The following is a 20,495-nucleotide window of genomic DNA, read 5'->3' on the forward strand; positions in this document are numbered from 1 at the left end:
GCTGATAATACTATAGTCAATAGATATGACTATTGATTCCATAGATACTGTGGTGCCACAGCAACGGAGCAACTCCGCCGGCGCCACCATCCCCTCGCACCCCTCCACACGAACGTACGCACACTCCCACTAAACACACACACACACACTCACGTAGGGTCTCGAAGGGGGGTGCCTGGCCCACGGGCTTTCATCCGAAGGGCCCCTAGCAGGGATGTCCCCCGGTTTCCCGTTGCCAGGAGATTGGCTGACCCCCCCCCCCCCAGGCCGGATTACACGGCGGCCCCCCCTAAAATCAGCTTTAAAAAGTCGCAGGGGCGCATAGTGCTTTACAGGCTGGCCGCAATGAAGCGCACGCAACACGGGAGATGGGGCCTCGAGGGCAGAACACTCCGCTGGCAGCGCAGACGTGGAGGTGGGAGGGAAGTTCCTAGCCACGCCGCGGGGTGGGGAGGACCGGGTGGGGAGGACCGGGTGGGGAGGAGGGGTGCGTAGACAATGGGTCAAGGCGCAACGGAAAGTCACGCTCCAGGTAAGGGCGGGAACATCGGTTTAAAATCGAAATGTAGGCGCTCGATTGGTCTGCGCAGGATAACACCACGTGACCCTGGATCTTCGGATTCCCAGGGCGTCAAAGGGAGGGAGGTGAAAAAACGTTCAGGTGGTTCTCCTCCAGCCATCCAGCCACCCCAGTCTGATTCCCGGCCGCTCGCGGCGTCCGAGGGACGCTGGCGAGCGCCGCTATGACTCGACCCCAGGCGGAGACCTCTTGGATCATCGTCCCTCCGACTCCCGCAGCTTCCGTGCGACACCGTGAGTGCATCTGCGAGTTGAGAAGTAGAGTTTTGGGGGTACACCCAGGGATTGAATAGGGATAGGCTACACGCTGCTCGTGGAATATTTACTACTGGGCCGCACAGGGTTTTCTTTAGACGCGTCATTAATAAACTTCAGTTCAGAAGATCGGTGCGGTGCGATTTCTGTGTGCGCGTGTGGGCGAACTTCGGCGTGGTGTCTGTGAATTTTAGTGGAGCGACTGCGTGCGGGGCCGGGGTCCGTGAGAGAGCGAGCGCGGGGCTGCAGTGTGTCGGCCCGGGGTTGGTGTGTGAGGTGCGCATCTGTAGTGGATTCGAATTAGGTGCACACACAACTTCCTGGGAGGCAACACTTATTTATTAATGAACACAACAGGTAGCTCTTACATTACGCATAGGGTGGTGACCACCGACTTACTCTAGCTAACACACACTTCTCAGATACCCTAGGGAGGTACAGCCTCCTGTCTTGGCGGGACTTACACGTCTACCGCTATCCTAGAGTCCGCCGGCTGGGACCTACACACGGATCTCTTCTTGGCGTCTTCACGATGCATCTTCATTCTTGATACGGGCAGCCTCGAACCTCGTGAGGAGGCTGCTTATATGGGCCTCGGCGTGCCCGGGCTCCGCCCCGGCCACGCCTCCCTTCGAGAACCCTCTCGAAGCCCCCCCCCCCCCCACTTGCTGTCCACATGCCCCCCGAGGTGCCCTCTAGGCCCCCGGCCCCCACTGGGGTCCAGTCACGTGTCCAGCTGGGGTCACAGAGAGGGCCACGACCTCACACCACCCTCGTGGCCTCCCGAGTCCAGAACCGGCCCTAACGTCATTCCCGCCTCCAGCCGGGATGACGTCATGTGTGTGTGTAGACCGGCGTGGTAGGGACGCTCCCCCGCATAGTGACGTCACACGTGTGCGTGTGTACGCAGTAGTGATGCTACCATCACTACAGATCTATTACCGTCTATACGACCGCCACTGGTTACACGGGGTACCGCGCGGTGTGTGTGTGTGTAGAAGACGCGCGTCTGCAGCGCAGCGTGAGTGATTAAGGTGGGGTTCGGGGTGCGCTAAATCCACTCCACCGCCGTGCGCGTAGATCGCCATCTCTACGACCCGCTACGGTTTACGCGAGGGTTTCGCGTGGTGTGTGAGACGCGCGTCTGCAGCGCCGTGCGAGTGATTTGAGCGCGTGAGGCACTCCGTGTACTGCAGCACACGGAGCGGCCGTGCTCGCGTTAACGGTGAGGCGTGCCCCATAGCCTGGTCCCAGCCATTCCTTTCCCGCTTGCATTAGCACCTGTGCACAGCGGATTAAGGCTTATCCACGGTGGGGGGGGGGGGGGGTGTGCATATTTGTAGTGTTCGATTTCACTCGGACAACTTTTGTCTTTCTTCGAACACCGCTTTATTTACAACTCTCCACGTGTCCTCAATACTTCACAGTATCCATGTCGCCACGGCTCGCTCGCCACCTTTGTCTCTCCACTCCCCACGATTACTGCGCTTACTCCACCGCTAACTTCTTCGTCTCCGCTCTCCGCTATCACCGTCACGATGCTCTCTCCACTGATAACTTCTTTGCCTCTGCTCTCCGCTATCACCGTCACTATGCTCTCTCCACTGCTAACTGCTTCATCTCTATTCACTGCTATCACCGTTAAACCCGCTACCACCCGACACAGCCAACTAATAAGGTGAAACACCGTCGTACACGAATCCCTTAGTGATGGTCACATTAAAATAATATCAGAACGTTTATTTTGTTTGCCACCTTTGCTGTTGTTTTCCCTTATTTCACGCCGTTTGTGTTATCGACGTCACGGCAACGCGTGGCGCGTGGCCCCGCGTCAGAGAAAGGGGCACCCGCAAGGTGACGTCAAGCGCCGCTCCTCCAGTGAATCGGCTTCCTGATCTACACAACGGGCACGCCTTTCGTACGTCTCTTAAAAGGCGTCCGTCGCAAGTCAATGAAACCTTTGGAGCGAGAATTTATCAAAATGAAGTGAGACGCGCAGGAGAGCTCCATTCAGCGCATCCAGGGAGCCCACGGTGGGCCCTCCAGCCCAGGTCTCACTTCGGGTGGGTCCGCAGGATTATTTTGGCAAGAAACATTTTATTCTCTAGGTGCGGACCATTTTATTTCCATGTGCATATTTACGCGTGCGTGAATTGTACCTTCAATATTTTTTTGTAAATGCTTTGTATATGTTTACGCATATATATGGTAAGCGGTGCAAAGATCCACCGGACCAATGTGAATTTGTATCAGGTAGATATGTAGTGTTCGATTTCACTCGGACAACTTTTGTCTTTCTTCGAACACCGCTTTATTTACAACTCTCCTCAATATTCCACAGTATCCATGTCGCCACGTACACGATGTGTGCGCGCAAACACAGTACCATGTATACACGGAACACACATGCAGGATGTTTACAATGATTATGAATGTAACGTCTTACACAGCACAAGTTCCACAGTACTGTTGAGTCCTTGTCATACTTCCCAAAGCCACATTTACTACACCGTCATCAGCAGCTATGATCGAGCCACTGCTGGGTGAAGGCCTAAGGTTATAAAGCAAACATTTGTTCCGTGGTGTAACCCCCCCCCCCCTCTGCCCCCATCCCAACTCACCAGGCAATTTCAATGAATTGTCACAATTCAGGGTCGCGAATTGATTAAATAATCCATTCTTCTTTTATATATAAAATTGCGGTGAATGTATCGGCCACTAGTGGCTGCTTCGAGGGTTACACGATCCCATGACATGCAACATACGTATATGATTTCACCAAAACAAATATTATTTTTACATGTGCACGCACACACGATGATGCATCGTGAGGTTAATAATTCAACATGAATCAGTGCATCATCTCTAAGAGACCGTTGTTTTAGTCACGTTTGAGGAGCTGAAGAACGTCTATGAAAGCAAATCTCAGCAATCTCTCTAATGGACTTGGCGGTCCCGCTGTGGTTAGAAATGGAATGTTTACGTCAGCAGTGGCAGGTAGTGTGCTCCTCAACACACTGTGGTGCTCACTTCTGGCTTTACTCTGAAACATTTTTTCCAACACCAACTTCTCTCTCTCTCTCTGCCCCCATCATGTTAATCCGCTGTTCTTTTACGTCGATCAACTGCGGGATGAATGCCTCCCCATGCCGAGCGGTCCGCGTGCGTTATTTGAACACATTTCATCGCGCCGGTCAGTGCGGGTTGGTGAGAATGGGGGTGCGTATGAAGTGGGAGCGTAGAAGAACGCTACAACAATGAACTTTCCTGTACTGCCTTCTCCTACCACACCGCATTGCCCCAGTCCTCTTGTACACGGTGGTTACTCATCCATGCACTAGCCGGGCTCAAACCTGCTTAGCTTCTGAGTGTTTTGATGACCTGGTGCATTCTGAGAAAATTGGTCACACGCTCTCGAGACGTTCTGTCACCATGAACACGATTTTTTTTATGTTGAGCCCCACAATTCACACAGTCAGCCCATTTTTGCAGTCTTTCTCTCCTTCTTTCCTCCCACTGCTCGACTTTGAAATAAACTAAAACTAAACTCTGAACTATCTTTCATTTCACCAGGAAAGGCCCCACTGAGCTACACACAGGCAGGTATTTTTGTCAGAAGTGAGCAATCTGGCCACACATTATAGCTCAGCGAAGTGTGCTTATGTTGTGTGTGGTGGACATTTATAGCAGCCAAATATTCCAAATGCATGTTTCAAAAATGCGGAGGGAAATCCGGACCACGGGGAGAAACTGCAAACACCAAATATAAACATAAAATACCCCTCGTCACTTTTCTTAAGTTCTTATTACCTTGCTTATTGCAGGAAGTGTGTTGACGCTTCTCTTTTGCATCTTCTAGTGCACTGTTTGTTGCTGGCTCATTGACATATTGAGCACAAGGCAGGATTGTGACCACAGGCTTACCCCTGCCTTGAATGTCACACGTGCAACAAATCACGACTCTGGCTCAGATCAAGGACCGCGTTCCACTCCCATCAACCACAGCTCCCATCAGAGTGCTGTTTGTGCCTGGCCGCCTCGCACGTTGGGCCTCTACTCAGCAACTGTTTGCACGCAAAATGTACAGGCAGAAACCATCGCTTCTATGATTTTTTTTAATGTTCAATTTATTATTTTTATTCGAAAATGTTATTTTATTATTTTTATTTTCTATCTTCCTGACTTTACCGCAAAGAACTAAGAATATTGTAATACATTTACACTGTCAACTTTAGCTGTACATTGTGAATACGAAGTGTATATGGTATATTTATGTTTTATATAACGTAACACAATCAGCCATAGATCGGCGGGGTCGTGGTTCAAGCGCGGGGTCAGAGGTCGGCAGGAAGCACGCGGCAAGGTCAGAGGTCAGCAGGAAGCACGTGGTGCTGGCGGCAACGCGGCCTCAGTCCAGTTCCATGTATTTGGTATAACCCTGTGAGCCATTCAGCTCTTGAATCGGGTGCGGCCCTTCCCTCTGCTGCTGCTGCCCTCTGCTACTGCTGCTGCCCTCTGTTGCTGCTGCCCTCTGCTGCTGCTGCCCTCTGCTGCTGCTACTGCTGCTGCCCTCTGCTGCTGCTACTGCTGCTGCCCTCTGCTGCTGCTGCCCTCTGTACTGCTGCCCTCTGTTGCTACTGCTGCCCTCTGCTACTGCTGCCCTCTGCTACTGCTGCTGCCCTCTGCTGCTGCTGCCGCCGGTGCCCGCGGGCTGCATTGAGCTTCGCGTGCGAGCCGAAGGGCGACGCGAAGCGGCGCTTCTACGGAGAGGAACAGCAGCAGGAGCACAGCGCCCTCGACTGGCAGGTGCGGTGGTGGCGGCCTGGGGTCGTGTTAGTGGTGGCTATGGTGGTGGTTGTGGTGGTGGTTGTAGTGGTTGTGGTGCTGGTTGTGGTGGCTATGGTGGTGGTTGTGGTGGTTGTAGTGGTTGTGGTGGCTATGGTGGTGGTTGTGGTGGTGGTTGTAGTGGTTGTGGTGGTGGTTGTGGTGGCTATGGTGGTGGTTGTGGTAGTGGTGGTTGTAGTGGTTGTGGTGGCTATGGTGGTGGTTGTGGTGGCTGTGGTGGTGGCTGTGGTGGTGGTTGTGGTGGTGGTTGTAGTGGTGGTGGTTGTGGAGGCTATGGTGGTGGTTGTGGTGGTGGTGGCTGTGGTGGTGGTTGTGGCTCTGGTTGTGGTGGTGGTTGTGGTGGCTGTGGTGGTGGTGGTGGTGGTGGTTGTGGCTCTGGTTGTGGTGGTGGTAGCTGTGGTGTTGGTTGTGGTGGCTGTGTTGGTGGCTGTGGTGGTGGTGGTTGTGGTGGTGGCTGTGGTGGTGGCTGTGGTGGTGGCTGTGGTAGTTGTGGTGGCTGTGGTGGTGGTGGTGGCTGTGGTTGTGGTGGTGGTGGCTGTGGTGGTGGTGGTGGTTGTGGTGGCTGTGGTGGTGGCTGTGGTGGTGGTGGCTCTGGTTGTGGTGGTTGTGGTGGTGGTGGCTGTGGTGGTGGTGATTGCGGCTCTGGTTGTGGTGGTGGCTGTGTAATTGGTTGACAATATTTTGTATTTCTCTCAATTTCAATAGATTTTATAATTAGTATTGGCCAGTATTAAGACTAAAATAACACCAAAGAAATATGTTGACGTTTGCGTAAAACGAATTATTATTGGCCACGACTATTTAGATCATCTGTTGAAATTGAGAGAAATAAAAAACAATTTCACCGTTCTGACAGCTGCAGGCTCAGTGCTGCTGGGAGCGTATTGTTTAGTAATACATTTAACGCATGCTTATATCCAGGTTATCGTATGGTTACTCTTTGGTTCTTTCGGTAAAGTCACGTATGTAAAAATAAAATAAAACAAAAATAAAAACAACTAAATTAAATCATGACGTTTCGGGCGCAACACAAGCGTCAAATATTGCATTCACTTGCAGAGAGTTGTACCTGTACATATCCGCCCTGAAGCCAATACAGTCTTTTGATTTTGGAGAGCTTTTCTTTTTCTGTGAGGTTTACCTGAAATGGAATTGTGTAAAGTGTTGTGCATTTTTAACGCGAAGCTCTGTGTGTGTGTGTTTTTACGTAAATGTAATCACAGGCCGAGCGATATCAGACTTTTCGTCCCGAGACGGCGGTCTAGAGATTTGATCCAGACGTCTTGTCTCCTTGCACGCCTCGAAGGATGATGAAGCTACGCCTCCCGGTCCTGTTCCTCTCGCTGCTGCTGCTCAGCGTCTCATTGCTGCTGAGCGTCTGGTACATGTACAGCTGGAAGGGTTTCCTCGTTCGCGACCTCGACGCACTCGGCAACTCGTCCGTCTTCAGGCCAAAGCCGGGGTCTGCTTCCGATAAGATCAACCACGTGACGCTGTGCGGGCAACGGGGAGCGCTGCAGAACACGTCAATGATGCGCGTGCGCGACACCAAGATATTCTTGGTGTCGGCGTACCACGACCAGCGCGAGGCCAGTCAGAGCACACGCATCATCGGCATCGCCAACCGGTATGAGCCGGACGTGCTCTCCTGCCACTTCTGCTGCCGAGGGCACTCGGAGATCCTGACGGTCACCGCCAGCGCCTACGTCCACTCGGATCACTTTGACTTCCCGTACGGCACGGCCGACTTCCTGTGCACGGAGCCGCTGGACTGCGAGCCGGGACACGTGTCCGTCCAGCGCATGCGCACAATACCGGACGAGGAAGAGGCCGAGTGGGTCTTCATGCCCGTGCGAAATCGGCTCTACATGCCCCCCACCATCACACAGGAATTCAGCGTCTGCATCTCCACGCTCTTCGGGAACTACGGAAACGTCCTGCAGTTCGTGCAGGCGATCGAAATGTACCGCATCTTGGGTGCGGGCCGCGTGACGGTGTACAACACAAGCTGCAGCTCTGAGCTGAACAAAGTGCTCCTCTACTACATCAAGGCCGGCCTCGTCGAGGTCGTTCAGTGGCCCATCACGGACTACGTGCGGGTGTCCAGAGGGTGGCACTACCCCGAGCACCCAGGCGAGCTGCACTACTATGGCCAGATAGCGGCGCTGAACGACTGCGTGTATCGGCACATGTACAGCACGCGCTACCTGGTCCTCACGGACATCGACGAAGTGATCATCCCTTTGAAGCACACAAACTGGAAGGACCTCATGCGGTACTTGAACGACAAGTACGGCGCCGACATTTACACATTCGAAAACCACGTGTTTCCCTACACGGTATCGGAAGAGTTTGGGTCGAAGTTCCAGGCTTGGAACGCCATCCCGGGCGTCAACATCATGCGCCACATTAGACGGGAGCCAAACCTGCCGGAGGTCTTCAACCCGACCAAGATGATCCTGAACCCACGCGCGGTGCTGCAGACGTCGGTGCACAGTACGCTCAACGCGCTGGGCATCTCGCAGATGGTGCCTGGAGACATCGCGGACATGCACCACTACCGATCGCCCGAGCAGCCCGACTTGCCGCTCGACTCGCTGGCCGTGGACCTCACGCTGTGGAGATACAATGCCACTCTGATCAGAAATGTCAACAAGGTCCTCAACAGGGTCTTCTGGAATGAGTAGGCACAACGGGCGGCGGTGGCGGCGGTGGCGTTGATTGTCATCTTGCGTTTTTTGCGGTCTTGCAATTTGAGTTAAACACCGGTGTTTGTGAGTTTTCCGTTTGCGAATGTGGTCAATGTATGGGACATTTATTTGCTAATCCTATGATTGCGTTTACAGTTAAAATTTGTTATCTTAATTTTTTTCTGCATTTTAATCCACCAGGGCACAATAGGGTTTGTATTGGTATGTCTTATGGAAGCTAGGGAAGTTAACATTGGTTTATTTTAAACCAATCCTAATTATTTCTATTGCTTTTGGGAGTACCACTCGAAATGTTTTCAGGTTAAAACATTTAAAATGTGGCACAAATTTATTTAAATAAATGTTCAGTGTGCATGTTCTACCAGTCTCTAATGAGCTTATTGTTTTCACGACTCATGTCCACGGAGGATAGTCAAATCCCAGAGTGTCAGGATTTTAAAAAGTAAATCCTGTGGTGATAAAAAAAATGCACATACGATATTAAACTTTGAATTTGAGTGATAATTTGAGTGTTTTGGGCCAAATGAGCTAGTAAAGACTCACATTAAACATTACAATAGATTCAGTAGGAATATATTTATACATCCAAATGTATATAGTTGTATATTTGAATATGTAACAACACCAGCTGTTGATACATACAGCTAATTTTAAATTATAAAGCCGTGTTAATGTATTCCTAAACAATACATGGAGTTGACATTTCTGAATTGTTGCATTAGATAGTTTCACGATGGATTATTCAGCAGAAATCATCATTATCACGTACTATCAATCTTGCAAACCAGTTTTAAACATATACAGCAAAATGCTATTACTATTCTTTATCTACATATATAATATCACAGATCTGTCCTTCTGTCATTCTGTGACTGTGATTAACGCCTCCGGATTGGTTTAAGTGCGTCACGTGACCCCGAGCAAACAGCCAACCAGAGGTGCGCCCCCCCCAAACATGTATGCCCCCGGATTGGTTTAAGTGTGTCACGTGACCGCGAGCAACCATCCAAGCAGAGATGAGCCCCTCCCAAACATGTACGCCCCCCGATGCTGCCCTGAGGCAGAGCCGTGCTCGGGCCGCTGCTGCCCCGAGGGAGATGGGTGAGGAGACATGTGAGTGACAGGAGAAGGGTGAGTGAGAGTGAGGAGAAGGTGAGTGAGAGTGAGGAGAAGGGTGAGAGTGAGAAGGGTGAGTGAGGAGAAGGGTGACAGTGAGAATGGTGAGAGTGAGGAGAAGGGTGAGTGGCAGGAGAAGAGTGACAGGAGAAGAGTGAGTGAGCGTGAGGAGAAGGGTGAGTGACAGGAGGAGGGTGAGGAGAAGAGTGAGTGAGAGTGGAGAATATATGTAATTTGTACGTGTTTATCTTAGGGATGATCCTTCGGTAGAATACTTCAATACAAAACTTCCATAAATCGTTAACAAGTTTATATGCTTAACCCAGATATCATGGCACTTATGTATTTGTAACGAGAGTGCGCCACCTACAGGACGACCGGGGGGTTATTGCAGACACGTGCTATGTTGTCTCACATCCAATCAGTAAGGGGGATCCCATCTGGGTGAAAGGTAAATGGGTAGAGCTAGCGGGAAGCCTCGAGAGCCCTCTAGAATGTTCCGAGAGGGGCGTGGCTAGAGGCAGAGCTTAGCACCGCCGAGAGGGATATAAGCAGAAGCAGCAGAGGACTCTGGGTCGTCGGTGTGTGAAGAGCCCGGGTCCGAACGTCGTCACCACCTGCGCTACCACCCATCGGCCACGTGGCGGGCTCCACCAGCTGAGCCTCCCCTCTCTCCGACACGCCGTCAGCCAGCGGCGAGGCGGAGAAAGAGTGAGTGCCACGGCGGCGGGAGGCAAAGCGTGCGCCGCCGTCCCGGGAGCAAGAGAGAAGCCAGCTGCGCAGGGAGACACGTGCTGTACTGCAACTTGAGAATAAATACAACTGAAGTTTAACCCATGTCGGAGACGCTGATTACATATTGATAAGTGGATGTTAATAAAACATGCAACTAGTAGTCAAAACCTTCTGTATTGTCATGTAACAATGTATCCGTTCACAAAAGTTAACATTTAAAATCGTGACGTTTAACAATATTCACATGCAGCGGTTGGCAATTTTACGTTTCAACTTTCCAGGCACTCGGGTTTGTTAATTCAGAGAGTGAAACAGCAAGGGACATTCTCGTCTCTTTGTCCTCTGTTTGCCTTCGGGTGCAGTGAGTTTATGGTGTTTTGCCATGGGTCCTCCCTTGCTCTCTCAGAAATTCCCTGAGTCACTTCTTGCCCATGGAAGAGTTATTCCTTTATGGCCTTTCATTAACGTTTCACCTTTTGCTACATGAGTTAGGTTTATTCCTGAGAAGCGAAATATTCGACGGCTTTAAGGCCTTCCTCAGCTCTGGTTATTCTCATCATGCCCATCTGATCAATGTCTCTTGTATTATGTTTACCCGTTTCTCATTATAGTGCTGTTTTGGCTTCGTCATCTGGTTTTCCCAAGCTTCAGCATGCAGGGAACGCATATTTGTCTCCAAGGAGCCATGATATAAAAATAGACAATATTACACTAACATTTTTTTGGAAGAGGCATATATACAACAGGTGTGGGAGCATGGCGCTGAGGTTTAGGAAACTGTAAGTCCCAGGCTTCTATGGTCTGGCCTTCCCATAAACAAAACACGAGGAATGGTAAGGGTGGTTGCTTACGCCTCCACCGACTATTAACACCAGTGGAGGGATGGAGGCAAGGCCGGTGAGTCAGATGCCTTCTATGACCTGTCACAAGTACTAGCTAAAGTCGCCCCTTGGGATGGAGTCATCCTGTCGGGTGACTTTAATGCCTGAGTGGGTCATGACACTGGCATCTGGGCCAAAGTGATTGGAAGGCATCGGCCAGAACAGCTCAATAACAACGGTAGGAGGCTGCTAGACTTCTATGCGGCACTCTGGGCTTACCAACACGCTGTTCCGGCATCGGCGCATCCACACAGCATCATGGATGCACACTGGGTCCAAGCAGGGACATCTGCTGGACTATATAGTAACAGAACACCGAATGCAAGCCCATGTCCTTGACACCAGGACCTACCGTTGAGGTGATCTGCCCGTTGACCATATGCTTGTCATCTGTAAGATTTTCCACTCCGGTGGTGGGTGTCCATCTAGGACACCATTCAAAGCCACATTGGCCTGGTCTCAGCTAGCTGATGAACGTTGCAAGTTAGAATGTCATCATCTCTTGCAGGAGAATACAAGTTAGGAAGCATTAAAGTCAGAACACAGATCAGAACATTTAATTAAATGACTGCGTGTTGTCTTGGTGTGGTCTGGGACTGTTTTGTTGGTGTTTTACTGCCTTGCCCTAGCTTGCGTTCGGTATTGATACATCGGCAGGCATGTATGTACTCATTTAATTTGTACTTAGATACTATATTTATAGTCGTACATTTTTAGTGACTTGCATTACTTTTTTCTATTTTGTACTCCTAACAAAATTGTATTGCTTGTTGTAACTTGATCCGCCCCTGCTGGACATTTGTGAAAAAGACCAGAAACCTTCACATTACAGGCATCGCAGAGTCCAATTCCAGTTGCCTCCAGACACTCAGACCGCCACACGCAAGCCCGCACTTTGTTGAAGGAACTGGTTCCCAGAGAGTTGGCTGCAACAATCCAACACAACCAATTTAACGGGGTTCAGGAGTTACATGAGGTGCATCCGAAGTCAACGCTACATATTGACAGAAATAATTGAATCACGCTCTATTGGGGGGCAGAGTGGTGCACCAGAATGTGTCTGGGATCGATTCCAGACTCGTGTGCTTTTTTGGGTGGGGTTGGCATGTACTCCCCTTGTTCTGCATGAGGGTGAGTGAGCGTGTGAGTGAGTGGAGTTGGAATGTACTCCCCTTGTTCTGCATGAGGGTGAGTAAGTGGAGTAGGAATGTACTCCCCTTGTTCTGCATGAGGGTGAGTAAGCATGTGAGTGGAGTTAGAATGTACTCCCCTTGTTCTGCATCAGGGTGAGTGAGCATGTGAGTGGAGTTGGAATGTACTCCCCTTGTTCTGCATGAGGGTGAGTGAGCGTGTGAGTGAGTGGAGTTGGAATGTACTCCCCTTGTTCTGCATGAGGGTGAGTGAGCATGTGAGTGAGTGGAGTAGGAATGTACTCCCCTTGTTCTGCATGAGGGTGAGTGAGCGTGTGAGTGAGTGGAGTTGGAATGTACTCCCCTTGTTCTGCATGAGGGTGAGTGAGCGTGTGAGTGAGTGGAGTTGGAATGTACTCCCCTTGTTCTGCATGAGGGTGAGTGAGCGTGTGAGTGAGTGGAGTTGGAATGTACTCCCCTTGTTCTGCATGAGGGTGAGTGAGCGTGTGAGTGAGTGGAGTTGGAATGTACTCTCCTTGTTCTGCATGAGGGTGAGTGAGCGTGTGAGTGGAGTTGGAATGTACTCCCCTTGTTCTGCATGAGGGTGAGTGAGCGTGTGAGTGAGTGGAGTTGGAATGTACTCCCCTTGTTCTGCATGAGGGTGAGTGAGCGTGTGAGTGAGTGGAGTTGGAATGTACTCTCCTTGTTCTGCATGAGGGTGAGTGAGCGTGTGAGTGGAGTTGGAATGTACTCCCCTTGTTCTGCATGAGGGTGAGTGAGCATGTGAGTGAGTGGATTTGGAATGTACCGTGGCGAGGCCCTAATCCGCTGTGTACCAATGCTAATGATAACGAAAAAGGGATGGCTGCGGCAGGACTCTGGGTGCACGCCTCGCCGCTAAGGCTGTTTTTACTATGCACACGCTGTGTAAGTGCGCGCGAGTGCCAGCAAGTGGGCCCCACACCGAAACCCTGCAGCCCCGCACACACCCTCTCATGCACACCGTCTCCCCACAAAAATCACAGACTCCACGCCGAGGCTCTACCCACACACACAGAAATGAACTAAAGTTTATTAACGGCACAAAAACCCGCTACCTGGAGGGGGAATATTTCGTGAGGAGAGCCTAGCCTAACTCTGCCTATGACCCCAGTTACACAAACGTCCTACCATGTACCTCGTAGCTGTTCTCACGGCATCGCACGGACGCTATGAGAGTCAGAGGGAGACGGACAAGCGAAACCCTTGCCAATCGCTGCCTCATAGCAGCACTCGCTGGCATCACATGGACGCTGCGAGCGGCTCGAGGAGGCAGGACGGCAGGCAGTGGGTCTGGATTGCCCGGAGGTTGAAGACAACTGCCCCAATCGTCCCGGGGCTCCCACCTTCATTCTCTAAACTTAAAAGGCCCAGGGTGGAATTGTACCGCGCGGCCAATCGCGCGCTTAACCTGCGCCGTCTAAATGGAGGGCCACGGGGTCTGCTGCCGCTCACCCATTGTCCTCCCGTGCTCATTAATTCTAACCCACTGGTCTGCTCTTCTGGCCAATTACTCCACACTCCGCCTATCCCAAGGTCGTGAGTAACTCATCGCGGTTGGTCCAGTGAACCTTTCCCTTCTGCGCCCATAAAATCTTCAGCCAATTTAGGGGCACCGCAGTGTAACCTGTCCTGTGGGGGGTCGGCCAATCTCCTGGCACCGGGAAAACTCTGTGCGGCAAGGCGTTTTCAGATTCATATATTCTTGTAACACCAGAGAACACACACGGGAGAGAAACCCTTCAGGTGCACTCTGTGCGGGAAGGCGTTTACAGTTTCACCAAAGCTTAAAGTACACCAAAGGACACACACGGGAGAGAAACCCTTCAAGTGCAGTGTGTGCGTGAAGGCATTTGCACAGTCATCCGATCTTGTAAAACACCAGAGAACACACACAGGAGAGAAACCCTTCAAGTGTGCTCTGTGCAGGAAGCCGTTTGCAGATTCATCAAATCTTCGAAGACACCAGAGAACACAAAAGAATCACAAGGAGCAAAGTCGGAGTCTGAAATCAGCTTGTGAAAGTCAAAGTGCCGCAATGAGCCCATCCCTCATGAAACACGAACCGGAAGAAAATCCCAGCTTGGACACTTTTAAAGGTATAAAGGTGAAATATGAAGAGGTGATGGTGAAATGTGAAGATGAAGATTCATTTCCAGAATGGGACCTTCACATTGATGAAGGCAACGTGAAGCAGGAGGAGAATTCTGACTGAGGCAGAGCGAGGCAACTCCCAGCAGTTTGTGGAAGTGGAGGTGTGGGTGGACTTGCTTCTAGACAATACAAAGTCAAGTGGAGACCCGGTAGATGTGTAAGCTTGAGACGATGTCGCTACAATAGATGCACCTTTGTCACAGGCCTTTAATGACAGGAACGTGAAGTTGAACACTTTGTGGGCCCGTGGGTTGGGTAGATCTCTAACCAGGAACAAGAGCCAATAAGCTCCCAAGCATTCACTATGTTATCATAATAATTGATTTTACATGGTGCTTGGTTAATTCCCTCAGCAACTCGGAGTTTTGTGTCGTACCTCGTCTGAAACACTCGAAGAGCATCCCCAAGTAGCAGGGTTTCTCTCCTGTGTGTGTTCTCTGGTGTTTTACAAGATCGGATGACTGTGCACAAGGTGGTGGCCCTGCACCAGCCTGCATGTGGACAAGAGCCTGTCAGTAGGGGGCGATGATTGATGCGTCATCTCAGTTGTGTAGTTTGTAGGCAATCTTCATTCGAAGCTTTCGTGACTGCAGGAATCCACACTCTTGAGTTATTTCGGTAAAGTCACCACGTGGGTAGAAACATAACAGATCACGGCGTTTAGATCACAACACAAGCAATCGTCATCAGGTGGGACAACCACAGCAAGAGAAACTGCTGAAGTAGTAGGCGCCTACTCCAGCAGTTTCTTCTTATTGCTGCTGTGCTTGTCCCACCTGATGACGATTGCTTGTGTTGCCATCGAAACGCCGTGATCTGTTATTTGTAGTGTGATGTTTTAAATTTGCTACATTTTGACCCAGACGCCAGCATGCAACGGCCTACTCGTTTTGAATGACGCAACAATAGTACGTTGTACATACACTGTTAAGCAGACGGTGCGTATTTGTAAAATAACTTCTTGTTAATACGATGTAACGTGATGCAGTCGATTTCGCTGCAGTAATTCAATGTTGCTGATATGCCCGTCAATGATTTATAATGAATACTTGTCTGATTGTGCATGTAACATTATCTGAGGGTCACACATTGAACAAGTGATGTTAGGACAAAGTGTGTGTGTGTGTGTTTGGAAGTAACCTGTACAGAGAACTCAGGTGAGACCAGTTGTTCTTGTGATACAGGTCAAAGGGTACTTTTGTGTTTCACGAAGCGTCTGCCTCTGGAGCAACTCATCGTCTTTGAAATAGGGAGCACGCTCGGATCATTCATCAGTTACAAGGCATACCACTTGAAAGTTACACGTATAGGAGGAGGTACATTCTCTAAAACACGAATTGTAGTTTTGTCTTACGTGTTAACGTAGATTTTGTCTAACTAGGACTAGAAATGCTCCTTGCTAATTGACGTCTGGATGTTCGTTACCTATCGGTTGAAGCAAACCCCACTGCTGTTGTTGAGAGGCTGTGCACCAATAATGGTCCAACACATTGACGGCCTTCAGGCCAGGAAAGTCACAACATTTGCACACGAAGGACACATTCACACAAGTACCCCATGCTCCGTTTTGAAGTTTTAAAATGAAACATCTTTGAATTGTGTTGTGTTATGAATTAGATGATTTTATTTTTTCATTAAAAGCTTGTATCAATTTACATCTGGAAGACTTCATTGAAAAGGACATTTCGTGTGAATTTTCTCTCGTCATTAAGTAGATGGCCTTTGCCGGGGGTTCGGACACACAGTTTACACACACAGTGTACACACAGTGTACACATGCACACAGTGTACACACACACAGTGTATACACACATAGCGTACACACACACAGTGTATACACAGTGTACACACACACAGTGTACACACACATTGTACACGCACACAGTGTATACACTGTACACATACACAGGGTATACACTGTACACACACAGTGTACACACATACAGTGTATACACAGTGTACACACACGGTACACACACAGTGTATATACACACAGTGACACATAGTGTGCACACGCAGTGTACACACACTGTATGTGTACACAGTGTACACACGCAGTGTACACACAGTGACACAGTGACACAACAACAACCGCAATTCGCCACTAAGTGGCGGTGACGTCACCACGACGCTTGTGCCAGGCACAGTGACACAGTGACACAGAGCGACACACAGTGACACACAGTGTATACACATAGTGTACACACACACAGTGTACACGCACACAGTGTATACACAGTGTATGTCCACACAGTGTATATATGTACACACACACAGTGTATACATAATAATGTCCACGTTGTTGCTGAGCTCACACACCAAAGGGAGGGAGCAATGGAAAATTAATCTAAATCAGCTTAAACTCCAACTCTGTGACGTCACCACTCTGCATACCTCATCGGCGTGAAACGCCAGGGTGAGGTGTACCTCGCTAGTGACGTCATGTCACCAAGGTATTCCACCGTGCTCTTGAACGTGACGTCACCTCCGCCAGTGTCACTGCAGATATCTTTCCAGTGGCAATCCTTATTTGGGCAAAGCTACGCCCAGTGACTGGCGGCTCATTAACATAATGTGACCGTTAAAGCCGTCTCGAGTTTATTGCGACGGGTTCAGCGCCCACGCCCCCATCCCTCCACATATGGGCCGGCCTCATTAACATAATTTATTCAGGTACAGAGCCGCTCTTGGGAGGGAAGTGACGTCATACTACTTCCTGCTGTCGCTAGGCAACAGGAAGCTGCCCTGTGCGCGCTTGCACTGAAATCCGAGGTGAGAAATTCTCATCGTTGTGGTGGTGGTGGTCGTTGTGGTGGTGGTGGTTGTTGTTGTTTACCAAGGTAGAGCCTCGCTCTCTCTCGTAGGGATGTCAGTTGAGTAGCAGCGAGCATGGGAATCGATGTCCAGGTTGGAACTTTACAACGCGGGGCCTAGCCACGCGGGGCCTTGCCTCCTGCCCTCGCCTGATTGCATTCACTTTAATTATCTCGCTTAAATTTAATTTGTCTTCACCCGGCTCGCCACTTTGTAACTTTGTTTTATTGTAAATATTCACGCAGTTTTTATTTTATTTTGTTAGCAGGCCAAGCCCGCTTGAGCTGCTATACCGCTCTTGTTATCAGAAGCAACCTGCCCACAACAACACAAGGTGAGGCTTTGTCAACGTGTGTGAATGTTTTGACTTAAAACTTTGGTGACTGCAGGAATTAATATTCTTGGTTATTTCGGTAAAGTCACGTAGATAGAAAATAAAATAGAAATAAATAAGAATAAATTGTAAATAAAGCAAAAAAACTCACGTTTTGATCGCAACACAAGTGGTCTTTATTTAATGTAATTGTATTATCTGTTATTGTTATTTTCTATCTACGTAACTTTACTGAAAGAAACAAGAATACGTGTGTCAATGTCTATCGGTCAAAGACGCTAAACGGAGTGACGCGCAAACTCCAAATATACAGCAGGCGTCAGGGTCGGAATCGAACCCACGACTTCCTGTGCACCAGGTGAGGTAGTTAACATCTCACCACGGAGAGAGACACGTAAACTCCAGTTAGCCTCGGCTATGTTCATTGATCCTCAATTAATTACTTGGTGGAGTGAGGAAGCATTCATGCCAAGCAGATGAAGGTGGCCAGGCATGATTCTAGACACGCCACCGCCTGTTTACCCAGTGACAGTGTACAGTTTGTGTTTGCAGTAACGTCTGTTAACTCTGTTGAACACGGAGGTTATAGCGTAACAATAGTTTACTTTTGTTTTCCTCTGGAACTCTTTATAAGAATGGAAACAGGAAGTTAACACAGCACACACATGCAGCTGAAATCGGAACTGTTCATCCCAGCATTCAAGGACATCTGAGCCTGGATTCACACCTCTAAGTTGCGATTGAACGTTAATTTATGAATTTCTGCACAACACAAATAGTATTGTTTTCAACACCCTTTGCTGTGTCAGCTGAATTTAGCTCTCATAAATATTCCTTTTGAAGCCAGACAGCTGAAATTGTGTGGTTGGAGTTTTTGGTGAACATTCATTTTGAAGATACGAGGGCTTCCAGGCATGTTTATGACCATTTGCCCTCTCATTGTGTGCCATAACAGCCCTGTGATGAATTTGGGAAACGTTTTTACTACATCATGAATATATGAATGTAGACGTGTAAGTCACATGTGACTATATATGCATTCCTCTGTGCCTCGATACTGACGTGTAGATGGTGTGGATATTATTTTTTTCTGTCTGCAGCTGACGCTTCCTCTGACGCTTCCTCCGCAGAATTGGTCTGATGGAGCAAATGCGCTCAGCGCAGCTCGGTAGGACAAGGCTCCAATGCGACCGGTGTGCATACAGCACGGATCGGACTGGAGATTTCACACGGCACAAGAGAACTCACACGGGAGAGAAACCCTTCAAGTGCACTGTGTGTTGGAAGGCGTTTTCACGGTCATTTGTTGTTAAAAAACACCAGAGAACACACACGGGAGAGAAACCCTTCAAGTGCACGATGTGCGGGAAGGCGTTTGCACAGTCATCACATCTGCAAAGACACCGGAGTACACACACAGGAGGGAAACCCTTCAGGTGCACTCTGTGTGGGATGGCGTTTGCACAGTCACATCTTAAAGTACACCAGAGAACACCGAAGCATCAGAAGATCCACAAGGAGTGCAGTCTGAAATCAGCTTGTGAAAGTCAAAGTGCCACCATGAGCCCATCCCTCATGAAACACGAACCGGAAGAAAATCCCAGCGTGGACACTTTTAGAGGTATCGAGGTGAAATATGAAGAGGTGATGGTGAAGAGGGAAGAAGTGATGGTGAAGAGCGAAGAAGTGAAGGTGAAATGTGAAGATGAAGATTCAAATCCAAAATGGGACCTTCACATCAATGGAGGCAACGTGAAGCAGGAGGAGAATTCTGACTGTGAGGCAGAGCGAGGCAACTCCCAGCAGTTTGTGGAAGTGGAGGTGTGGGTGGACTTCCTCCGAGACAATACAAAGTCAAGTGGAGAACCGGTAGATGTGTAAGCTTGAGACGATGTCGCTACAATAGATGCACCTTTGTCACAGGCCTTTAATGACAAGAATGTGAAGTTGAACACTCAGTTTCTAGGTTCTATCTGCAGAGTAAGGGCGAGCGGCCAGTCTTTGTGGACCTGTGGGTTGGGTAGATCTCTAACCAGGAGCGAGAGACAATAAGCCCCCAAGCATTCACTATGTTATAATAATTGCATTTACACGGTGCTTGCTTAACCGCCTCAGCAACTCGAAGTTTCCTGTCGTACCTCGTCTGAAACACTCGAAGAGCATCCCCAAGTAGCAGCTGCCCCTGTGTGGCACAAGGTGGTGGCCCTGCACCGGCCTGCATGTGGACAAGAGCCTGTCAGTAGGGGGCGATGATTGATGCGTCATCTCAGTTGTGTAGTTTGTAGGCAATCTTGATTCGAAGCTTTCGTAACTGCAGGAATCCACACTCTTGAGTTCTTTCGGTAAAGTCACCACGTGGGTAGAAACATAACAGATCACGGCGTTTAGATCACAACACAAGCAATCGTCATCAGGTGGGACAACCACAGCAAGAGAAACTGCTGAAGTAGTAGGCGCCTACTCCAGCAGTTTCTTCTTCTTGCTGCTGTGCTTGTCCCACCTGATGACGATTGCTTGTGTTGCCATCGAAACGCCGTGATCTATTATTTGTAGCGTAATGTTTAGAATTTGCTACATTTTGACCCAGACGCCAGCATGCAACGGCCTACTCGTTTTGAATGACGCAACAATAGTACGTTGTACATACACTGTTAAGCAGACGGTGCGTATTTGTAAAATAGCTTCTTGTTAATACGATGTAACGTGATGCAGTCAATTTCGCTGCAGTAATTCAATGTTAATATGCCCGTCAATATGCCCGTCAATAATTTAGAATTAATACTTGTCTGATTGTGCGCGTACATGTAACATTTTATCTGAGGGTCACACATTGAATAAGTGATGTTAGGACAAAGTGTGTGTGTGTGTTTGGAAGTAACCTGTGCAGAGAACTCAGGTGAGA

The 20,495-nt window shown here is 49.4% G+C and overlaps 1 protein-coding gene across 1 annotated transcript; it reads left to right on the forward strand.

Annotated features, from left to right (window-relative positions):
• Positions 1–5,196: 5,196 nt before the first annotated feature.
• Positions 5,197–8,749, forward strand: LOC142922070 (beta-1,4-galactosyltransferase galt-1-like). The gene is made up of 2 exons (XM_076063209.1): positions 5,197–5,640; positions 6,903–8,749. Exon 2 carries the CDS (start codon positions 6,987–6,989, stop codon positions 8,364–8,366), a length of 1,380 nt encoding a protein of 459 aa, XP_075919324.1. The 5' UTR covers positions 5,197–5,640; positions 6,903–6,986; the 3' UTR covers positions 8,367–8,749.
• The last annotated feature ends 11,746 nt before the right edge of the window (positions 8,750–20,495 follow it).

This window comes from Petromyzon marinus, unplaced genomic scaffold (assembly GCF_048934315.1).
Source record: "Petromyzon marinus isolate PM22_M1 ecotype Great Lakes invasive population unplaced genomic scaffold, UKy_Petmar_22M1.pri1.0 PM_G_Scaffold_91, whole genome shotgun sequence".
In the NCBI taxonomy this organism is placed as follows: domain Eukaryota; kingdom Metazoa; phylum Chordata; class Hyperoartia; order Petromyzontiformes; family Petromyzontidae; genus Petromyzon; species Petromyzon marinus.

What these genes read in the sequence shown, in the direction of transcription:
- LOC142922070 (XM_076063209.1), top strand. Translation starts at nt 6,987, where the DNA reads ATGATGAAGCTACGCCTCCCGGTCCTGTTCCTCTCGCTGCTGCTGCTC.